The sequence below is a fragment of the Hippocampus zosterae genome, chromosome 7 (assembly GCF_025434085.1).
Source record: "Hippocampus zosterae strain Florida chromosome 7, ASM2543408v3, whole genome shotgun sequence".
In the NCBI taxonomy this organism is placed as follows: Eukaryota; Metazoa; Chordata; class Actinopteri; order Syngnathiformes; family Syngnathidae; genus Hippocampus; species Hippocampus zosterae.
The window spans coordinates 24043547-24064256 of record NC_067457.1 but is presented as its reverse complement, the minus strand read 5'-3'; the positions used below and the strand labels follow the sequence as shown (position 1 = coordinate 24064256).

The following is a 20710-nucleotide window of genomic DNA, read 5'->3' as shown; positions in this document are numbered from 1 at the left end:
CCAAACATTTTTGTAATGTGTTTTTTTTAAGGAGAAAAATCCCACTTGATGGTACAGTATTGCTGCTTCTCTTCACGAGGGTGCACTGGAGCCTATCCCAGCGGCCTTCAAGCAGTAGGTGGGATACACCCTGAGCTGATTGCCAACCGATCGCAGAACGTACAGTAATGATAATTAAATAAAGAAATAAAAAAAATGACATTTTAATTCAACGGCCATTGTGCTGCTCCTTCTGTTACGAGGGCCGTGGCCACTGGTGGGCACGAAGGGGGGGATACCATACATCTATTCAGGAAGATGCATGGTATGGTATGGTAAGATTTGTGGATGTCAGTTTGACACGATAGGGGGCAGTAGAACACAGCTGCTTCCCTCTGGACAGTGGGAATGTTTTCCTTCAGGAAGTGTCTATGACATGGCATGCAAATATATGCAGAGTACATATTGTACAGTCATGTACTAAAAAGCCACAATTCAGATACTGTACATCAGAATATTGATTTGGAACTAATTCACTTGTAGAGCTACAAAATCTCGAGATAAAAGTTTTACACAAACATAAATTTATTCATCCTTCTTTACGGCTGCTCCGCATGTCAGCCAAGAATGCGCAAATACGTGCTGAGCGAAGGGTCATTGCTGGGCAGCTTGCCTTTCCCATATGGTGTTAATTGGCACACAATGCGGCCTGGCATCAGCCCCCCGCATGTTGAGCATACTGCACGCTTATGAAAGGGGACAAAGTGGAGCCCGGCAGCACAATGGTGTCATGATGACCCGAGCATGTTGAGTGTCACCTTATACTCAGGTGTGACATTACAGCGTGAGAAAGGCATGCTGGGAAACCTCGCACAGGATCGGAACGCAGATAAGGAAGTTCCACGGACGGAAAAATGATACACAACGGTGCCTGGAGATAAGATATGACTGAAAAATGTTGTCATTGTGCATATTTGTTTTTTTTTTCTTTGCTTTGATTTGTAAGCAAAAATCTGATATAAGAGTGCAGTATAGTCAGTGAAGTCAACTCATTTGACAACAAGCAGTAAGTTGGCAGAGAGTGAACAATTCGTAAACAAAAAAGGCCTCTTGACTTCATGCTAATAAACTATGCAACGTTCCATACTTGGGCTAATGAAGCATTGGTGTTGTGGTGTGAGAACTAGAACCTATTTGGATTTTTTTTTAGGATGAGGCAGATTCCAATATTTGGCAGAATAAAATTCAGATTAACTCATTTTGGGGGGTCAATAAAAACAAACAAACATTTTTTGGGGGGGTCCATCTACGGCTACAGCAATAAACATAAGAATTATAAGCAGAAGATTTGACAGATTTACAACACTTTGTTCTTTCAGATTTTTTAAACTTTACAACTAAGAGATCCCCCTGCCCCCCATTTTTGGGAGGGTAACTGGTGTTTAAAAGTCATTATCGTTCTCTTATGTAATAATGTGTCAATGTGTGTTAACAGGCATATATTCTTTACTGGTAACAAAGAATGACTACTGAGCAGTTGTGGCCAGCTCCTTATCGGCCTGCAGATGACCAAGGTATGTACACCAGAATGGACAACGCACTGTCCAGCAAATTGAAAAAAAAAGTGGCAAAGGGTTTAACTTTATTGAGCGTCTATTCAATTATGTCATGACTGTCAGTTTTTATGAACTACTTTTTCTTGTTAAAGAATAATTTACAAACAGTATTGTTGGTTGAGTTTGGGAGGCTGGATGGATCAAAGACATTTCCATTTATTTCAGTGGGGCAGTGAATAGACGCCCGTCCCACTTACATTTGAGCAGTACAAATTAATAGCTAAATAAAAAATGCCCTCCTCAGCCACTTTTCAAGTTTACTTGCGTTTGGAGGCGTGCGTGGCCAGGATTTGGACTTCTAGCCTGTACTTGCACACATACTGGTTGAGCAGGTGACTCAGCCTATGTAACATGGCAGGAGGTGGTGGTGAGGAGTGGGGGGGGGGGATCTCGGGAGGGTGTGGCGAGATGCCTCCAGCGCATTCCTGTTAGCGGCCGCGCCCTCTGCCCTGCCGTTTGTGTATGTACCTGTTTGCCGTCAGGAGCGTCTTTGTCGGCCTCCTTTGTCACTCCCACTTGAAGTTTTCATGCAATCGTGCTGAAGGCAGAGTCATCACAAGGGGGATTCACAAATTTGAGTGAGTAATGGCGCAAAAAAGACAGGAGGAGAGTTTCAAAACATGGCGAGTGAACACAGATTCAATACAGGCGCCGCACCCTTGGGAAATAGTGGCCTGTGTGTGTGTGTGTTGCTGTCGGAGTGCGCATGGAACAAGGTGTGTTCAGGATGAAGGACATATAAAAAGAGCTGGGAACGAGCTTACCTGGTTGAGCACTCATGCTTTGGCTGGCTTTGTTCACTTAATCAGTCCTACATCCAGACAGAAAGACAACGGGAGGAAACATGTTAAAAATGAATTTTTCCAGATCATGACATCAATATATTACATAACGATGGAATTGGAAAACAAACATTTATGAAAATATTTTGCAGAATGGTGTCCTTTATTTCTAATACAAATCATTTGGCAGAAAAATCTTTTATGAAATGTTTAAATTATCCTTCTGGAAAATTACAACAATTCAATCGAATATATATGGGAGAAAAAATATTCGGGTTAATAATATATTACAGTGTTTCTCTAAAATATATATATTTTCAAATGAAGTTGATTAAAATATCCCAGAGGGAGAATAAAACGAAAGCAGGCATGCAGTGAGTAAATAAAACATTGTTAAAATAACCCAACGTGTGATTTGGTTCGTAAAGTGAGTCACTGTTCTGTTGTCCTGTGATGCATTTATCACTCACCTATTAACAAGTAATAACAATGCAGACACTCTACAGCTAAGGAACCAAGCATTTGTGGACTGATAGATATAAAACAGCCCTCAAGGTCTATTTGTGACCAGCAAACACATGCAGACAACACACTATCAATGATCACATTATGGTGATGAATTGGCAGTTCTTTACCACTGTATGCATAATCATGATCATATACTGTAGCCATTTTTTTTAAAGGGAATCACCCGAAAAAGTATCTTTAGACTGAACAAATGAACCAGAATCCTATTTTTTTCCTGGAGGGAAGTCAAAATTCAGCATCTAAATTTTTTTTTATTACAAACCAACCCACCCCTCTCTAAATTCATTAAGATACAGTAATCCCCCGCTATTTCACAGTTGGTTTATCGCGGCTTCAGTGCATCGCAGATTTTTTCAAACGTATTCATATTTTTTTCATATACAGTACATGGAGTACAATACTGTATATGTTGCTCTATGTGACTTGCTGTTGTTTTGCAGATTCTCGCGCACCGTTTGCGGACTTAAAAAAAGTAACCTGTATGTTTATTGGTCGCTACTTCGCGGATTTTCCTTCATCACGGGTAGTTTTGGTCCCTATTAACCGCAATAAACGAGGGATTACTGTATTTTAAACAGCAAAGAATGACGTTTTCACTTTAAAGAGTTAACATTTATTTCTAAAAGAAGAAAAAAACTGCACCGCACACAAGCTCCAGTCGGGGCGGAGCTTCCAGCTGGAGCCTCCGAGTGTCTGCGCCGGGCCAGCGAAGTCTCTGGGCGGAGCCTCTCGGCCGGTGAGCGGGGGAGCGCGGAGCCTCTCTCGGGGCTTTCAGGTCGCTCCTTCCTCATTCGCCGTAGTGGCGGCGGCCCCGAAGGTGCACTTGGACGAACACACGCACAAAATTCGAAACGGGCTGGGATCCTCACTTCGAGGGATTATTTCATAAGTGTTTGCTTTTTGTTTACAAGTTCAATTGCGGACACATAGACAAGACGCCGTGCAAGTTTGGAGGTACAGTAAATGGAAGGCGAAACGAAGTTGGACAAAAGATCAAGTCGGTACAGTGGCTCTATTCACTTTACTTCCTGACTTGACTTTTACTGTTGTGTTCATGCTCCACATTCCATTCCATTCTCTCCTCTATTCTATCGTATTATTAAACATCAAACTGCTTAGGGTTTTCTCTTCTGTTCCATTTCATGTGTCCTATCCCGTTTTTCCTGCACTTCTGCTTCGGCATTGCATTTTTCCCCACACATTTTTTCTCTATTCTAATTCACCGTGTGTATGTGTGAATGCAGTTCCAGTTGAAAACAACCAGCTAAAATGTGGATGACATTCACCAGGTAGATATTACACATGGATATACCCTAAAAACTAATTCGAAAGAGACGGCATAGTTGAAAAAGGTGCGCCCCACGAAGCCGACCGGTCTCCAGTTTCGAGACGTTACCCGCCCGTGGACTTTGGGACTGTCATTATTGCTCACATCGAATTTAGTTTGCAGCTATTAAAAAAATGCGTAAATCCAAATCTGGTTGCCGCGTTTTCCCTGTGAGTCACTCACTTCGGAAAACAGTGGTCCACTGTTTGTAATTACGAGGGGGGAAAGTCGGTATTGTGGCAAGAATTTCTTGCGGTGCGTCTTTTTATAGATGTGGTCTTTTTGGGGTATCCACGGGCTGAAGTGGTTTCATTCCGTTCTGGGAGTTTGTGGAAAAGTTCCATTCATGCTCTGTGTTACATAGTAGAGCCTTCCAAAACTGCCGGACAGGCATAAAATGTTGCAGTACCGCCAAGAAGCCACATGGGGCAGCATAGGAAATTTGACAAATCATTTTCTGTCGAATCAACAAAGAAGAAAACTTTAGCAAGGAAAAATTCCTATGCATCACAAGTTAAACTTACCAGCTACTATGAAGAACAAACTATAATTGTCTAAAAAAGTAAGAACACCATGGAAATAAAATTGTATGGTTATGAGAATAAAGTTGTAATATAAAAAAGTCTATTTATCTATAAATCTGTGCTATACTTTGCTGCATGCGGGGCCAACAGCAGTGTAGCTAAAATGAACTAAATCACAGCTCAAACTGTGGTTGGCTCACCCCCAAAAATTTTTTAATCGACTAAGTGCCAGCTTGTAACTCACAAAAATTGTTGAGAAAGTTGAAAATGAAAAAGTTGAGGCAGTCGTAGTTCAAGCCACCACTGTAATTTTGTACGGACAGTTCAAGCTTCTTTGGTGGGATTTTGTGCCTGTAAACAACACAGAACTCGACCTTGAGTCCCCCCTTTTGTGCGGCACTCAACAGTTCCGCCGGGGTGTGACAATACGCAGAGAGACACGGCGTGCGTTGTTTGCGTTCATCTGTCCGAACATGTTAACAGCAGCCGCCGCTGAAAAGCAGTGACAGCACAACACGTGAACTGGCTCGTCCCTCCCAACCTGTTCTCAGGTATTCCTCGCCGAACGTCAAGTATGCTTGATGGATGCGAGCGGGCGAGGTGGGATAAGAGACGACAGATAAGTTTGCGATATGGGAATATGGCTGCCGGGTTACTAATTCACAGGTGGAGATGGAAATGTCATTTTTGCTGTGGGCCACCATTTTGTCTTGAAATGCATTTCATGTCAGTGTCAACAGAGGAATGTCAAGAATGAGCTCACCTCAACATCGGGCTTGGAAACCTGGCCGAGCTTGAAGGCCTGATACTGATAACAAAAACAGAAGTGTTAAATGACGCTTGCCCCGGCATGAATTTTCCAGTCTTTATAAAAAAAATATTTCCTCCGTCAAATTTGTGTAGCGGTGAAAACAAAAGGACATGCGCACAGCAAGTATCAAACCAAAGAGCTGGGTGACGCTTAATGTCCACTGTATTCACCTAACACTATTGCGGTATTTTATTTTTTTTATTTTTTAGAAAATGGGGAGGATGGTGAAAACAAACACGCGTGATGGAATAGTGGAATCATTGTCATTCCCCCTCCACCCAAATTTTACCCTAATCCTAATCCGAACATTTACCCTAATGTTTACTCTAAACGACAGGACTGTTTTGACAACACTGTGGACAGAAGATCAACCTCAATTGTCGTTGGCATGTAAACGTGCTTAACAACTTTTAGATGAGGCAGCAGTCTTGAGTTATATTCACAGCGTACGATCCCCGGCGCTGCCTCACCTTCGACAGTTCGATGTTGCTGTCAAACGCAACCGGACTAGGTTTTGACTATCCCAATGACAAAGACAGGTGGGAGGGTTGGCTTGGAGCGAACCCGCCCAGTAGCGCTTCTTCTTTCCGCAGTAAAGCTTGACTCGGAATCTTCCGGGCTCCGTTCCCTGTTATTATTTCTTAACACGTGTGAATTTCATCACATGATTCAAATGTGATGATTCAGCAGAACGACTCAAGCCCGAGGCAGCTCGCTCTATTCAACAATCAAATGTCGGGGCTTGTGAAATGATTCCATGCGAAGTAGCATGTATGCCCAACATACTTCCACGGGCCGCTGTGAAACTTTGGAAGAGCGGGGCAGACCACAAATGCTCAGTTCCAAAAGTCAGGAACGAGAGGAAGAAAACAGGAAGTCGGCCATTTTGCTCCCAGATGACTCGCCGGGCTCACAAATAATGAGCTACCTGGTGACTCACGAGGTCTACTAGTAAAGTTAGCTCTCTCCCTGGGCTCCCTTAGGTCCGCCTTGCTATCACAGCAACATTGTGGAACGGTCACTTGCACTTTAAGTTTGAACAGAAACACTCGGCCTCCGAAATAACAAGGATCATTTGTGCACACACTAACAATCAGCCTCCCGACATAGTATGACAGACTGGACGTTTCCATGGAGACGTATCCACACAGTCAGAAAGAGTGAGCTGCAACAAGTTGCTAAACAGGATAGTGTTTTTGTTTTTTTTTTAATGGTCTCGGTTCGGACTTAAAACAAAGACAAAACTGACTTTGCGGCATCCTCATGAGTTGGAATTCTCCGAAATGCGAGACAGAGCTGCGAGTTTAAAGTCTCCAAATGCTGAGTGGGCTCTCTCTCGAGGAGCTCGTAAAGTCACAGTGCCGCTGCCACCAGATGAGACATCTCGTACGCAGCTGCCAAATGAAATGGAAAAAAAAAACCTGTGCTGCACTTAGAATACAATCTGAGACCAAGACCAATTCCCCAAGTAGGAGTTTGGCAAAGTTTGACTCCTGGAATTCGCTATAAATCGTCTGATTTAAACCAAAAATGGCCAACTTCCTTTTTCTTTTCAGGAATAGGTCCTTAAGATTATTTTATGTGGTTTAGCTCTGACAGGCATGTCGGACTAATTTTCATGTTGGTTGGGGAAACTGGTGACAGGGCGCTATTGGGTGTGTTTTGAGGAAAGGGCTTCCTGTTTCATCCCCTCACACAAAAAATGTAATTTTCATTAAGATACACATCATCTGAAAAAAAAATGTTTCCAGGCGGATGTATAAACTTGAGTTAAGGTTCGTTATTATTCAGACAATTATGGGTTAATGGGTAGGTGACTTGTTTTGATTTGGAGGGGTCTTGCTTGACAAAGTGAGGTTTCATGTCACAAAGTGAGGTTTCATGTCTGCTGTGCCAAATTCGAATATTTTAATTTACAAGTGCCCAAATTTAAGTCTTTATCCAGTTACAAGCCCTCACTTGGTGTTTTTTTTCCTTAAAGGCACACATCCAGCACACGATTATGTGTAGAATCCAGCTTGTATCTGAACGGCTTGTCCTCATGGGCGTGCTGGAACTTATCCCCGGCCGTCTACGGCCAGTAGTAACGACATTTTATAAAATGAGTTTATTTCTTTACGTACTCTCTTATGAGGTTTTCTGATGTCTTCATGCAAGTCGGGGCCATTTTTCTTGTTTAAAATGAAAGGGGGGTGGGATGCTGGTTTTTAGGCATGATGAAATTAAAATAAAATTTCAATTAGTTGCAACAGGGGAAAAAAAAGTTCTGTAAATGGAGTGACGAGTTTGCTTCGTAAAGCTGAATTCAACTATTGAGGGCTCGATGAAGTGACAAGGACCTGCTAAAAACCGGAGTTTTGTTTTGGTTAAAACAAATGATTTGTTTCTGTCTTTTGCAGCCCGATGACTGTGTCTATTTAGCAAGGTATTTATCATGTTGGACTTGGTGTCTTAAGTGGCTTCCAACCATGACGGGTTGACTCAGCAGGGATCCGAGTTAGAGAACCTGTCCATACACCTCTGCATAACTTTCCCGCTGCAAAACTTTCCACTTTTTGCTCACCACTTCCCACTCTGTGGTTTTCAAAATACTCAACAATAACGTGGTACCTTTTCCTCCTGCTTTTGTGTCATAGAGTTTTTGCATTGCCAGTTAACGACCTTGACTTTGACTCCAAGTCATATCTCCAACCATGGCTCACCGGTCTCAGAGTTCATCCATTGGTGATAACCCCCTGGACCCAAACTATCTTCCACCACACTACAAGGAAGAATACAGACTTGCCATTGATGCACTGATAGAAAATGATTTACCGGTATGAGAGAAAAAAAACAACAACATCCCGACACTCTGTTTGTGTCAGAACCAGTGCATTGATTGATTGTGTGCTTTCTGTCCCACCAGGGCTATCATGAGTTTCTCCAGAGCGCAGATGTGGTCAGCTTCTTGGCACAAACTGAAATTGAGCACATCAAATCTACGATCCAGGAGCCCACTCACGGCCACAGCATTCCTGACCTTCGGTACCCGGAGGCAGGCCAAAATGTGGAGGGCTCTTCCGACACCTATTGGCCCATGCAGTCCGACCTGGCCGCTCCGGGCCTGGACCTAGGATGGCCGATGACCCAGAACAGCTTCATCGGGCCCACGGAGGTCACCACTCTGGTGAACCCGTCAGAGCCGAGCATGCCAAGCATCAAGGAGCAGGCGAGAAGACTCATCAAGAATGCTCGGCAGGTAAGAAGACGTGCCGATCCGGGTTTGTTTGATGAGGTCCTCCGGGGAGAACCATGGCACCTGAACAGTACCTTGAGGCTTCCCACACAAATTAGCAATCGGTGTGTCGGTCTGCACTCAATTTAGGAGACCATGTGACAGGAAGTGTGGAACCACACATTTCATCAATCAACAAACAACTTGTATCTTTCTATTCTCTTTACCGCATTTCTACTGAACAAGCTAGAGCATTGCCTATTTGTGGATGTTTGTGTCGGGCAACCTCCCCTTGAGAATAATTGCACTTTTTATCTGCCACTGCCAACTTTGCTGCTACGCCCTTTCCGACGAATGTCTGGCTGCCAGGCTCTGGCGAGGGCTAAAGAAGGGGTAATTAAGACGAGATGCACATGCCAGATGTCAGTACTCATGACTAGTTAGACCTGCTCGCACTGGCGACTTATGTCTGGAGTTTATGCCGCATGCTAGTCGTATCCGGCGTTTCGTGCGATTTTTTTCATGATTTTCCAGGTTCGAGACTGAGGATGTTTTGGATTCTCTGGAAAGAACCTTTAACTAAGCACAGCTCTTAACTCATTCATTCCCAAAGACGTTTTTAAACGTCTTTTCAGACTTGGTCCAGAAGAGGCTGGTACTGAATGAGTTTTAATTGGCAGCTCCTTGAGATATTAAATGGATGTAACCAAACTACGTCACACAATATTTGACTACAGTATCTACTTTGCTGCCACGATCTGTTTTCTCGCCGGTCTGTCTTCTCGCGGGGTAAAATCTCTCCAACAGACCGAGAAGTAACCATGGGAGACCGTGCTCGTGTGTATTGTCATGACTGATGTATTCAATGCGGCGTAATTTTTGCAGTAAAGTACAGTGTAATGAGAAAGCATGGAACATATTGTAGGTAACGCACATTCATCTTCTTCAGGATTGGAGTGGCACTGCCATCTATTTCTAGAACAAACAAGCCAAACTGTTTGATTTGTAGAACAATCGAAATCTTTCTCCATATTTTTCAGGTTATTGCTGTGGTGATGGACACGTTTACCGACGTGGACATTTTCGCCGACCTCTTGGACGCGACGGCGCGCCACATTCCTGTATATATTCTTCTGGACGAGCAGGAAGCCCATAACTTTGTCTCCATGGTGATCAACTGCAAGGTCAACTTGGACTTAATTCAGGTAAACGCTTTGGTCGGGTGTCTATCTTCCGGTACGGTGGGCCTCCCATGAAAGCTGAGACATTAAAGGTGTATTTTCATTTTACAGATGATGCGCGTCAGGACTGTGGCGGGAATAACGTATCAATCGCGAACAGGCAAGTCGTTCAAGGGGCAAATGAAAGATCGTTTCCTACTGGCTGACTGCAGAGCCGTACTCAGCGGTAATTACAGGTGAGTTCTGTTTCTTGTGATTGCTTGTTTGATTTCTCTCCAGGAATCGTATTATTCAGATCATTTCCTTTGTATTTTCTTCTAGCTTCATGTGGTCATATGAGAAAATCCATCGCTGCATCGCTCACCTTTTTCTTGGAGAACTTGTGGCAACCTTCGACGAAGAGTTTCGCATCCTCTACGCTCAGTCAGAGCCACTCATCATCGACCCGTCGGATGGAGCGCTTACAGTCCCAGACGGCGGCGGTTACTTCAGTAGACAGTTGGGATTAAAGAGGACCCAGTCCTTACTGAATCCTTTGGGCTTCCGGAGGCAAGCCGAGATAACCTCGAGCTTCCCACACGGAGATCAGGAACGCAACCTGGCACTTCCTTTCCGGAGAAACGATCCCTTCCGTCACACCATTGAGCACGGCACAGGAATTATGATCGGGAAGTATTCCCAGCAGCACTTCCGATCACAGCAGTCCTACTTGGAGCAGGGACGCTCCATCATGTCCCGGCAGATGGAGTTGAGCAGCTTCAAGAGGCACAGCTACGCAGAAGGAACACAGGACAATTACATGACCTCCAGGCACTATATGAAGCACAGAGTCATGAACAATCTGGATGAGACAGACTTCCACAGGTATACAATCTTTTCAATCCCAATATTTTGGGCAATAACATTCCTAGCCGTAGAGAAATCTCATTGAATCTCTGCATTTTTAACAGGGAACCGAGACACAATTTCTACAGTGAAGGTCCTGGACCAGGTTCTGGCCAGGGACACTATGACAGACATCGTCCTCCACATCTAGCCATCGACCAGTATTCAGACACAAGCTCATTTCGATCCGACCTAGAGTTCAGCACCGGAAACTACCCGAGAGGCTATGCACATCTTTCCTCTGAGGATTTAACCGGGCCCGATGGGATTCATGCGCCTCCGGTGGCTGGAAGATACGGAGGAAACTCCGCCCAGAAGAGGCCAACCATTGGTCAGGCGTATGCTTGTCAGAGCTCACCCACAAACGCTCACCCACCAGACAAGAAGTCGTTTCCAAAGTATTCAGAGCAGGAACACGGTCAGGATGCGAGCGTCCGACATGGATTGCGGAACTGGCGGATTCATTCTTATCTGAGCACATACGAGGAAGAAGCTGGCCTGAACCAACCCGCAGGCCCTGACGCATTTGACGATCCTTCCCCTGCTCAGGAGCCGGGTGAAAGTTCAACCAGCCGTTTCGGACAAAATGACCCAACAAATGTCGCCTCGAAGTCCAGAGTGGATATCCAAAAGCCACGCTATGGGAAGCCGATCAACCTCGATGGCAGCAGCAAGGATTTAGCCACCAAGGACCTGCTTTCTTCAGTTTCAATGGATAGAAGTGAGAAGGAACTGGAGAAAGAATGGGGTTATGCAAAAGATGACAGCAGGGATAAAGAATTCAAAGAGCCCCCAGAACTCTTCCTTTCCAAACATGATTCCTTCCGTTCACGGGTAAACCCGCTCCTTCAGCGCAGCTCACGTCTGCGCTCCTCGCTCATATTCTCATCTTCCAAAGCAGAAATTCACAGCGGGAGTGCCGGCGTGAAATCCGGCACGGAGGACGACGGCAAATCCTCTATTGTAGCCCAGATCCTAGAGAAGAGGCGATCGTTGTCTCGGGAACCTTTCGAGTGGAAAAAGATAGCTGACGAACAAAGTAATGAGGACGAAAAGAAAAATGAGGATGCAAAGGAAAACGAGAAAGGACTGACAGACATCGCAGAAGGAAAAGCCGAATACCAGAAACCTCCACAGGACGCCGAGTCAAATCCAACTATTGAGACCTCCGACACGGTCACATCATCATCTCTGAACATCAATGACCCTGCCAGTCGACTTATGTATTTCAAAGAAGTAGCCGCTAAGCGAAAAGCATCGAAAATAGAGACCGAAGCATCACTAAAACTCCTGGAGCCTGCAGAGAAGAAATCAGACTACTCTGACACAAATTCCCCCACAAATACTTCAGTCAGCTCTCTTAAAAGTTCGGGAGAATCCGAGACAAAGAAACCCGATTCCTCAGCAAAAGTGATGGAACTCACTCGGCGATCTTCGCTCACATCCTCCAAACCGTCTCTACTCTCTCCCAAACCTTTTGTAAGCAGCGTGAAGCCCCCCGAAGCCCACAAGGACGAGAACTCATCCGACGGTCAAAAGAAAGACATATTTAAGACGTTGAAGCCACTTCAATCCCCCAAGATCTTTAAACGGGACCCACTTAAGCTTAAGGGACTCAATCCTCGTCGGGTCTCCTGTGGCGAAGAGATCCTGACGGATGCCACAGACTCCGAGAAGAGCGAGCTGAAGAAGAGTCGCTCTCATAGTTCCTCTACTGCGTTGCACGACGACTCTAAGGACAAAGTTATGGGATCCAACACATCCGTCAACACGATTGGCGATGGAAAGGGCGACGGCAAAACGCTCGACTTCCTGAAGAAACAGACTCAGAGGCTAAAGGGATTATTGGGTCCCAAAGATAAGGAGAAGAAGTCTTCAGGAGAAGATCGCGGCAACATGAGCACCGTGAAAGAAATGGTGGAAGATTACAATAAAAAGCAAAGTAAGGACACGGGAACCGCCGCCGTCGATCAGACGGCCACCAACCACAAGACATCAGCTGGCATGTCAGTTTCATCACGGTACCAGCCCTCCGGGAGCTCGGTCCTGTTTAGCAGCAACCTCCGTGACGACACCAAGGTCATCCTGGAGCAGATCTCAGCAAACAGTCAGAAGAACCGACACGAACGGGACGAGGACGGAGACCGCGACGCAAAGGACAACGACTTCGCCGCCAAGAAGAACCGCTTGCTGCGACCTCATGTTGTTGTACAGGAGAGGGAGGGACTGCTAAAGAGGATAGAGAGCCTGAGGAAGGAGAAGAAAGTCTACAGCCGCTTTGAGGTAGTTTAATGCTACGTTCAAAAAGTTAGCGATGTTGGACTTGGGGCTAAATTTCAAAGTAAAACTTCAATTCGGGGCGGCCCGGTAGTCCAGTGGTTAGCACGTCGGCTTCACAGTGCAGAGGTACCGGGTTCGATTCCAGCTCCGGCCTCCCTGTGTGGAGTTTGCATGTTCTCCCCGGGCCTGCGTGGGTTTTCTCCGGGTGCTCCGGTTTCCTCCCACATTCCAAAAACATGTGTGGCAGGCTAATTGAATGCTCTAAATTGTCCCTAGGTGTTAGTGTGAGCGCGGATGGTTGTTCGTCTCTGTGTGCCCTGCGATTGGCTGGCAACCGATTCAGGGTGTCCCCCGCCTACTGCCCGGAGACAGCTGGGATAGGCTCCAGCACCCCCCGCGACCCTAGTGAGGATTGAGCGGTTCGGAAGATGAATGAATGAATGAACTTCAATTCACTATAGCAGGTGTCACCAACATTTTTGAGGGTGAGAGCAACTTCATGTGTACCGATTGTGTGAAGGGCTACCAAATTGATACACGTCTGAAATAACATATTTGTCCAAAATACCTTCAATAATATGAGGATGTGTTATTTTTAATACTTGATGATTTAAATTGTCAGACTTTGATCGTGTTTCGAAATGTCTCACAGTACTGCCAATGTTTGCATTTTTAAATCATAATTTCTACTAGCAAATCACAATGTCCAGGCACTGGCGGGCTACTCAAGTGGTCTTCACGGGCTACCTGGTGCCCGCGGGCACCATGTTGGTGACCACTGCACTATAGTCTTTAGAATTGAGCCTGTTTTGAACCATTTCATGCTTCAGTCCAACTATCAAGTGTTTCGATTATTTTTAGAGAACTGTATTCCAAAAAAGTTTTAGGTATTATTTTGGGAATATGCTGTATAATTGATGCTTTTGGGCGATGTTTTATAATCCAAATCATTCTGTGTGAACATCAAAAGTAACAAGTAGAAGACAGGGGTTCCTTCGTTTACAACCTATCAGGGTTACAAATGTCGCGCCATGTTAAATAATCTAGTCAAATTTGTTTGTGACCCTCAATCTATGTTTTTGATGCACATTAAGAGGTCTCTTTAGCGGTGCTGGAATGGGGAAGTTGAGTCTAAGATTTAGGAGGAGCAGTGTGGTTTTCGTCCCAGCCTTGGAACACTGCACCAAGCACTGCACCAAATGTGCCTTGACTCAATTAAACATTGTGTGGGAGTTCGCCCAAGCAAAATTAAGCCACTTGTCCTCCACGTCGAGAGGTGGCTCAGGGATCTAATTAGGTTGCCTCCCGGGCATCTCCCTGGTGAGGTGTTCCGGGCACGTCACACTGGCAGGAGGCCCCGGGGACTACCCAGGACATACTGGAGAGACTATGTCTCCCGGCTAGCCAGGGAATGCTTTGGCATCTCCTGGAAAGAGCTGGAAGAAGTGGCTGAGGAGAGGGAAGTTTGGGCTGCCCTGCTAAAGCTGTTGCCCAAACGACCATGACCCGATTCCCAATAAGCGGTAGAAAATGGATGGTTGGATTCGCCCTGATTTAAAGAAAAAAAAATCAGAACAGGCCTTGAAACTATTTTCACACAGTATTTGTCCATCTTTCGATATAAAATGTAGAAATTAGGTTTGGAACAGTATTCCAAAAATAAGATCTTCTTGATCTTCATACCCTTTTTCCGTTTAGAGACCACAATACGTTCTGGTTTCATTTCTAAATCAACTTTTTATTTCAGTCACTTCAATTATGTCTTTTCGATTTGTTACCAATTGATTAAAGTGACATCAGCAAATAATCGCTTTGTTGGTCTTTTAACAGATGGGGAATACCCTTGGATAACGGAGAAAAAGTTGTCCGGGTGATGGCGATGTGGGAATCGACTAAAGCGCGATGAGCAAAGCCATAAATGTGTCAACAACATTCTGAAAGTTTGCTCCAACAGGGCGACCTCTCCTGCTGGATTTTTTTTGTATTTGTTTTTTCTTTAACCCGGAAGAAAACTTGAAACTACAACATGGAAAAATGCAACAAAGAAAAAAAAAAAATCAATGGGTGCAGAATGTGCCCGTCTGTAAAACACTGATACAACTTTTACCTTATAAGGTGACTGGAAGTGGATGTGCAAAAGAAAAGATTGGCTTGGTGCAGGCTTGTTGACTGAACGGGGAAGTCAGAAGAACACATTGAACGAACGAAAATACAGATAGATGCCATTCGACAACGACAAAAATATGTGCTTTGCCCTTTGATTTGTTTTTCCACCGGGAATGCGTCTCTTTGTGTGCCAAAATACACGTAAAACAGAAATGTTAACAGTTAAAAAAACAACAACAAAAAAAACTGTTAAAACCCTCCTGTTATGTTACTTAGAGATCTCACACACTAATCCATGTTTCATATCTTTGTGTCTTTAATTGGTGTGAAATAAGATTTGATGTACATGTAATAAAGTGGGAATAAGTGTATAATATTTGCAAGGAAAGAAAGTGTATATATAAGAGAATGGGGTAGGCAAAGCATGGCTCGCATATGACGCACACTGGTATTTTTTTTTTTAAGTTGGCCCTCAGAGCATTTACATTGTCAAAAGTCCTGTCATATTTGTATTTGAAATTTTATCACCGTCTTATTATAAATATTAGTTGGATAAAAATATATATACACATAAAATTAGCATTAACAATTTTTCTTAACCTCATTCATGAATGAAAATGTGCATTTGTCTGTTTTAAAAATCAAATGCGACCCGTGTTGAGCAGCAGTTTTCCCACCGCTACATGAGACAGTCTGTTGTGTCCAAATACAAAATAATGCAAATGAATCCCTAATATTAAGACACATAATAAAAAGAAGACGGTAAGGCCAGCATCAGACATTTTAATGTGAATTTCCTTTTGTATTCAAATTACACATGTCGTTCAAATTTGAAAGAAGGCCATTTTCAAGCCGCGCCATGAAAGGAGGGTTCTCTGATGTGTAATTTCCAGCATGTAGTCAATTTGCAGGTCTAACACAAAACAGGTCGACGCAACGGAGCTAAACTAAGTGTAATCGTCTTTGGCTTTGAAGTTATTTAATGTACATAAATATGTTTACAGCTTCAACTTGAAGTGGAGAAATTCCATGTTCCCAGCTTTGGAGTGAAAAAGATTTTGCTGACGGGACTCATTTATTCATTTTAAATGTCATCCACACCTCTCTTGGATAGTGTGATGAAGCCAAAGATTTAGGCTGGTCTAAATTTTATTTTTTGCACTGTTTTATTATGCGAGTTTGTACATATTCAAAAGCATTAATTGGCTGGCTGTTTTTCATTAACCAATACTTGTCATACTGTAGTCTCAAAGAACCTTGTATTCATATTTTATTTAATAAAAATTGAATATGTGGTCATTTAGTATGATGAAATTGCATTTTAAGTATGCTCCAAATATTTGAATTAAACCTCTTCCAAAGCCAAAAATGCTTGTCTGTGCACTTTTGCAATTCCATAAGTGACGACGTATTTGGCTGAACAAGAATTGAACATTTCACACGTGAAACAGGTTTGAAGCATTAAAACACAAATTGAAGAGGGAAAAAAAATCCAACAGTTTTAGCAGGGGAACACTTTGACTGTTACCTCGGGTCAACGTAGGAAAAAGGAGGAAACCACTCTTTTCTTTTCCATTAAAGTACACTTGGAAGTCTTTGCGGCGTATGGTGTCAGGTGAGCGGGCGTCTCACATTCTGCAAAAGCAACGGAACAAGAGTTAATAGTTCGGAAAGGGAAAATACACGCCATGAAAAAAAGGATGTGCTGAAGGTTATTTACCTCGAGTCAATGCTCTGCTTTATGTTTTTGGCTGAGAATCTTTCTGGAAATCCAATGAGAAGATTGTTTAAGTCACAGGTGTCAAAGTCAAGGCCCGGGGGCCAGATCTGGCCCGTCACATCATGTTTTTCGTCACAAGGGAGCAGTGACAGCTCCGAGGAAGGCTAAAGTGACAGCCGAAACCGTCAGCCAGGTAAGAGTTGAAGAGAAACTTTGCCAAAAAAGACATAATAATGAACTTTAAACCTAATTTAACAAACAAATCGTTGACTTGAGTGATTTCAAAACTCGTAATCCATCAATTGGTTGTGTACAAGTTATGCGAAGAGATGATTAAACATTTATTCGGTTTCACCGTCGTAACGGCACGCCGAGGGAAAACGTAACTCCAAAGTAGCCCGCGACAAAAACTTACTTACAATGACGGCGTACAGTTGGTTGTGCTGCTTAATGAGTTGATGGAGCTGATCCTCAAATTTCAGCCTGTAATTTGAAGACTTTTTAAAAATTACCATAGATGTACAACAACAACAGTTCATAGGGGCTACGACTTCTAGTTAATATGCACCGTAGCTTGCGCCGCTTGAGCTTCAACTCCTGGATTTCATAGCGGTGCTGTGCCAGGAGTTCGTCACTCTTCTTGTTCTGTTCGGCCAGCCTAAAACGGATGTCGGGAAGTGCAAAAATTAAAGGATACGATGCATGCACCTTCCACTAAATATGGCAAAAGATTCGCTTGGTTGTTTAATTTTTTGATTTGACGGCTGCTCAGGCCGTCTAAAGCTTCAAGTACTTGTATATGCACAATTTAGAAATGTTCAATATTAAAGCTAAGCAATATGGAGTCTGTCAAATAGGAAAAGAAACCTTATTTTCAACAGAAGGAAGACAACTTGGTGAAGGCCACGGTAAATTACTACCACCTAGTGTGAAAATAACAAATCACTCCTCTTTGAAAAAAAAATGTCGTCAGGACTTTTCGGTATGTTGCGCCTCCGGTTTGAGCGTGAAAGATCACCTGACAAACTCGCGCTCGGATTCCTCGCACTGGAGCTGCAACTTCTGCGACAATTCTTGAGGAAAGGAGATGTTCCGTTGATTGAGTGATTGATTGAGTGACTGCTTCCGGAAGTGAACATGAATTTGGAGTACCTTTTGTTTCTTGATGGGTCCTCTCCAGTTGGAAGGCCTCTGTTTGCACTGGAAGAGCAACAGGGAATTTTTTTATGTACCCTAGGAAATGATCTCATAGCAAATGCTGGAAGCAACAGATGCAGTACATTGGAACCTCCAAGCAGTCCACATCAGAAACTTTCTTCAACGAATGTGATAGAGGAAGTGGACTGATAAAAGTGAGCAATTGTTCAAAATATGGCGAGGGAAAATGAAGGTGTTTGACTGTGCTTTCATGTCCCCTGGTGGCATTTTGTAACCATTGCTGGCTATTTAATAAAGCCCTGTGGCGTTTAATTTAGTTATAACTCAATTTCTGGGTCAGGTGTTGACATTAAACGTTCTTGTCACTAGCAATTCTTTCGTCTGTGGCACAGCAAAATACCCCAAAACATTAATAATAATAATCACCTCCATTTCAGGAGATCGAAGGGTTTGTATGACTTTCGAGGCGGATCTCGATCTGCATTCAAATTTCGCTTACTTTTGGAAGAGTATTTTTCCTGAACACCAAATAGTAACATTTTGAGAAAAGCTTTGCTTTGGAGGCTCCACATATGTGGTGACAATATATCCGCTCCTTACATGTGGCCAGCTCCTTCTGGAGACACTCACTGAGTGATTTTCTCTCCATTATTTCCTCCTCCAGGACTTTTTTGCCTTAAAGAACAACATCAAACGCAAGTGAGGAAATATTCGGGATACCAGACTTTCCCAATGAAATACCAGGATGGCACCTAAAATGCGCTATCAACATTCCAAGTGAATTTGATTTGGCGTCTGTAAACCTCTGAATGCACGTCTAACTTTTCAAATATGCAACAATTGTTCCACAACTTGATGGTCTTCTAAATAAAGCGAGCTGAATGACAAACACTTGATGCTTTGCGAGGTACATCCGCCATGAGAGTCACGTAGACTTCCACAAATTGTTTTGACATAATTAAAATTTAACTCTAATGCGTATTGTTGTCTTAAACAAGTATAAGATCAGAATGGCTCCTGAATGGATGTGCAGACCAAACAAGAGAGAGACATTAATCATGGCTCATTATTCTCCATTCATCATGTTCTGATACTCCATTAAGGAGTAACAGGTAAGGATGTACCTCACTGACAATACCGTTCGACGGGCAACTCGTGGACTTGACTTCGGGCACAATCCAAATAAGTCATGGTTTCAATTGCAATGTTAACCGCCTTTCTTGAAAATGTTTTAAAAAGAAACTCTTGATGCTCACGTGTTCAACATGACGTTGACGAAATCAATTCACGACGAGAATTCAATTACTGAGGCCATTTCGAATGTTCAACGTACACGATATGAAAAACTACCCAATGACGTCACGACATGCACGCGTCCTTATTGGCGCGTAATAAAAAACCGAAGCAAATCGTACCTTCCACGGGCATACTTTCACATTAACTTCATATTTCGTCGCAAAATAAAATAATAATACACATAGCTGACACATATTGGGTCTGGCATTCTGTGTTAACAAAGAAAGACGCCAAAACAAGGTGACATGAAAAAAAACGGGAACGGAAATGACGCAGTGTCCAAGTTGTGTTCAACGGAGCACTTCCGCCACCAACGAAGTAAAAGAATGGAAAATTCCAAAATAGTACTTGTGAAAAATACGTGCGATACACACCACGAGCACATCAATTTATGATATGATTCATGACATAACAAGAAATTTATTTTAAAACCACGTGTTAACAAATACAAGCAATGTCACCTTGTTGCAGGCTCTCGAGTTTGCTCTTCAGCTCTTCAATTTTGGGCTCCTGTATACCTCCGCCTAGTGGTTAAATAGAATTGATAATTTAAGACATGTTATATCTGCGTGTCAAGTCAATACATTTACTATTTGAACACATCTTAGACAAGCTTGCCTGCTTTGGCTCTAATAATATCTTCCATGTTGAACCCTGTTACAAGACAATATAAGAAAATGTCAACAAATATTGTTTTAAATTGTCAATCACTATCAGTGAATACAACCCATACTCATTAATTTATAGGTATATTATTGATATTAGCTAATGAAGCCTCACATATGCCACACAATGAAGACATTTTAGCTTCATCTTAACCAATTATAGTAGAATGTGCGAACGTTAGCCGTGTGAGCTTAGCCACCTGTAAAATATTAATTACAGCAGCACAAAAATACTGTGTTTCACTAAAAGAACGCACAAATTGTACACATTGGAAGCTTATTACTTGTATTGTTGAAGCTAACCAAGCTAACGTGATATTAATACCGTCGATTTTGACAACGCTAAACTGTACTAGTAATTTTTGTTCTCTTGAAGTGGTAAAGTCTACCCACCTGCTGAATAGCTCATTTAAGTTTTTGATGAAAACTCCTCGTTTAACAATCTGGTGTGATGTTGGCCACTTAGTCCCCTGAATTTTTCGAGCAATTAGGCGGCAATAAAAGGCCGGGTAGCCGCGAAGACGTCAATATGGCGGACTCATTATGTACTTATGTAAGGAAATAATCATTTCGCTGCAAATTTTATTTATTTATGTGACAGTTTAGTGTAAATTAGAATTTTAAAATTGACAGGTAAA

At 43.1% G+C, this 20710-nt stretch overlaps 1 protein-coding gene, 1 long non-coding RNA gene and 1 other non-coding gene across 6 annotated transcripts; 1 reads left to right on the top strand and 2 right to left on the bottom strand.

The window, feature by feature from the left end:
* Window positions 1-317: 317 nt before the first annotated feature.
* Window positions 318-3676, bottom strand: LOC127603960 (uncharacterized). The gene is made up of 4 exons (XR_007963163.1): window positions 3548-3676; window positions 2360-2406; window positions 2064-2133; window positions 318-408 (listed from the first exon to the last, which is right to left on the bottom strand). It is a non-coding gene; the product is annotated as an uncharacterized LOC127603960 (long non-coding RNA).
* Window positions 3677-3686: 10 nt separating this feature from the next.
* On the top strand, window positions 3687-15273 carry fam83hb (family with sequence similarity 83 member Hb). Of its 4 annotated transcripts, none has more exons than XM_052070573.1 (9): window positions 3688-3902; window positions 7967-8063; window positions 8204-8383; window positions 8473-8805; window positions 9822-9986; window positions 10074-10198; window positions 10284-10826; window positions 10913-13130; window positions 14958-15273. In XM_052070573.1, exons 3-9 carry the CDS (start codon window positions 8261-8263, stop codon window positions 14976-14978), a joined length of 3528 nt encoding a protein of 1175 aa, XP_051926533.1. In that variant the 5' UTR covers window positions 3688-3902; window positions 7967-8063; window positions 8204-8260; the 3' UTR covers window positions 14979-15273. The 4 variants fall into 4 exon arrangements, with proteins under 4 accessions (XP_051926535.1, XP_051926533.1, XP_051926531.1 ...); XM_052070571.1 differs by having other exon boundaries at window positions 3688-3906; XM_052070575.1 differs by lacking the exon at window positions 7967-8063 and having other exon boundaries at window positions 3687-3902.
* Window positions 15274-19115: 3842 nt separating this feature from the next.
* Window positions 19116-19246, bottom strand: LOC127605146 (U8 small nucleolar RNA). The gene has a single exon (XR_007963480.1). It is a non-coding gene; the product is annotated as a U8 small nucleolar RNA (small nucleolar RNA).
* Window positions 19247-20710: the final 1464 nt, after the last annotated feature.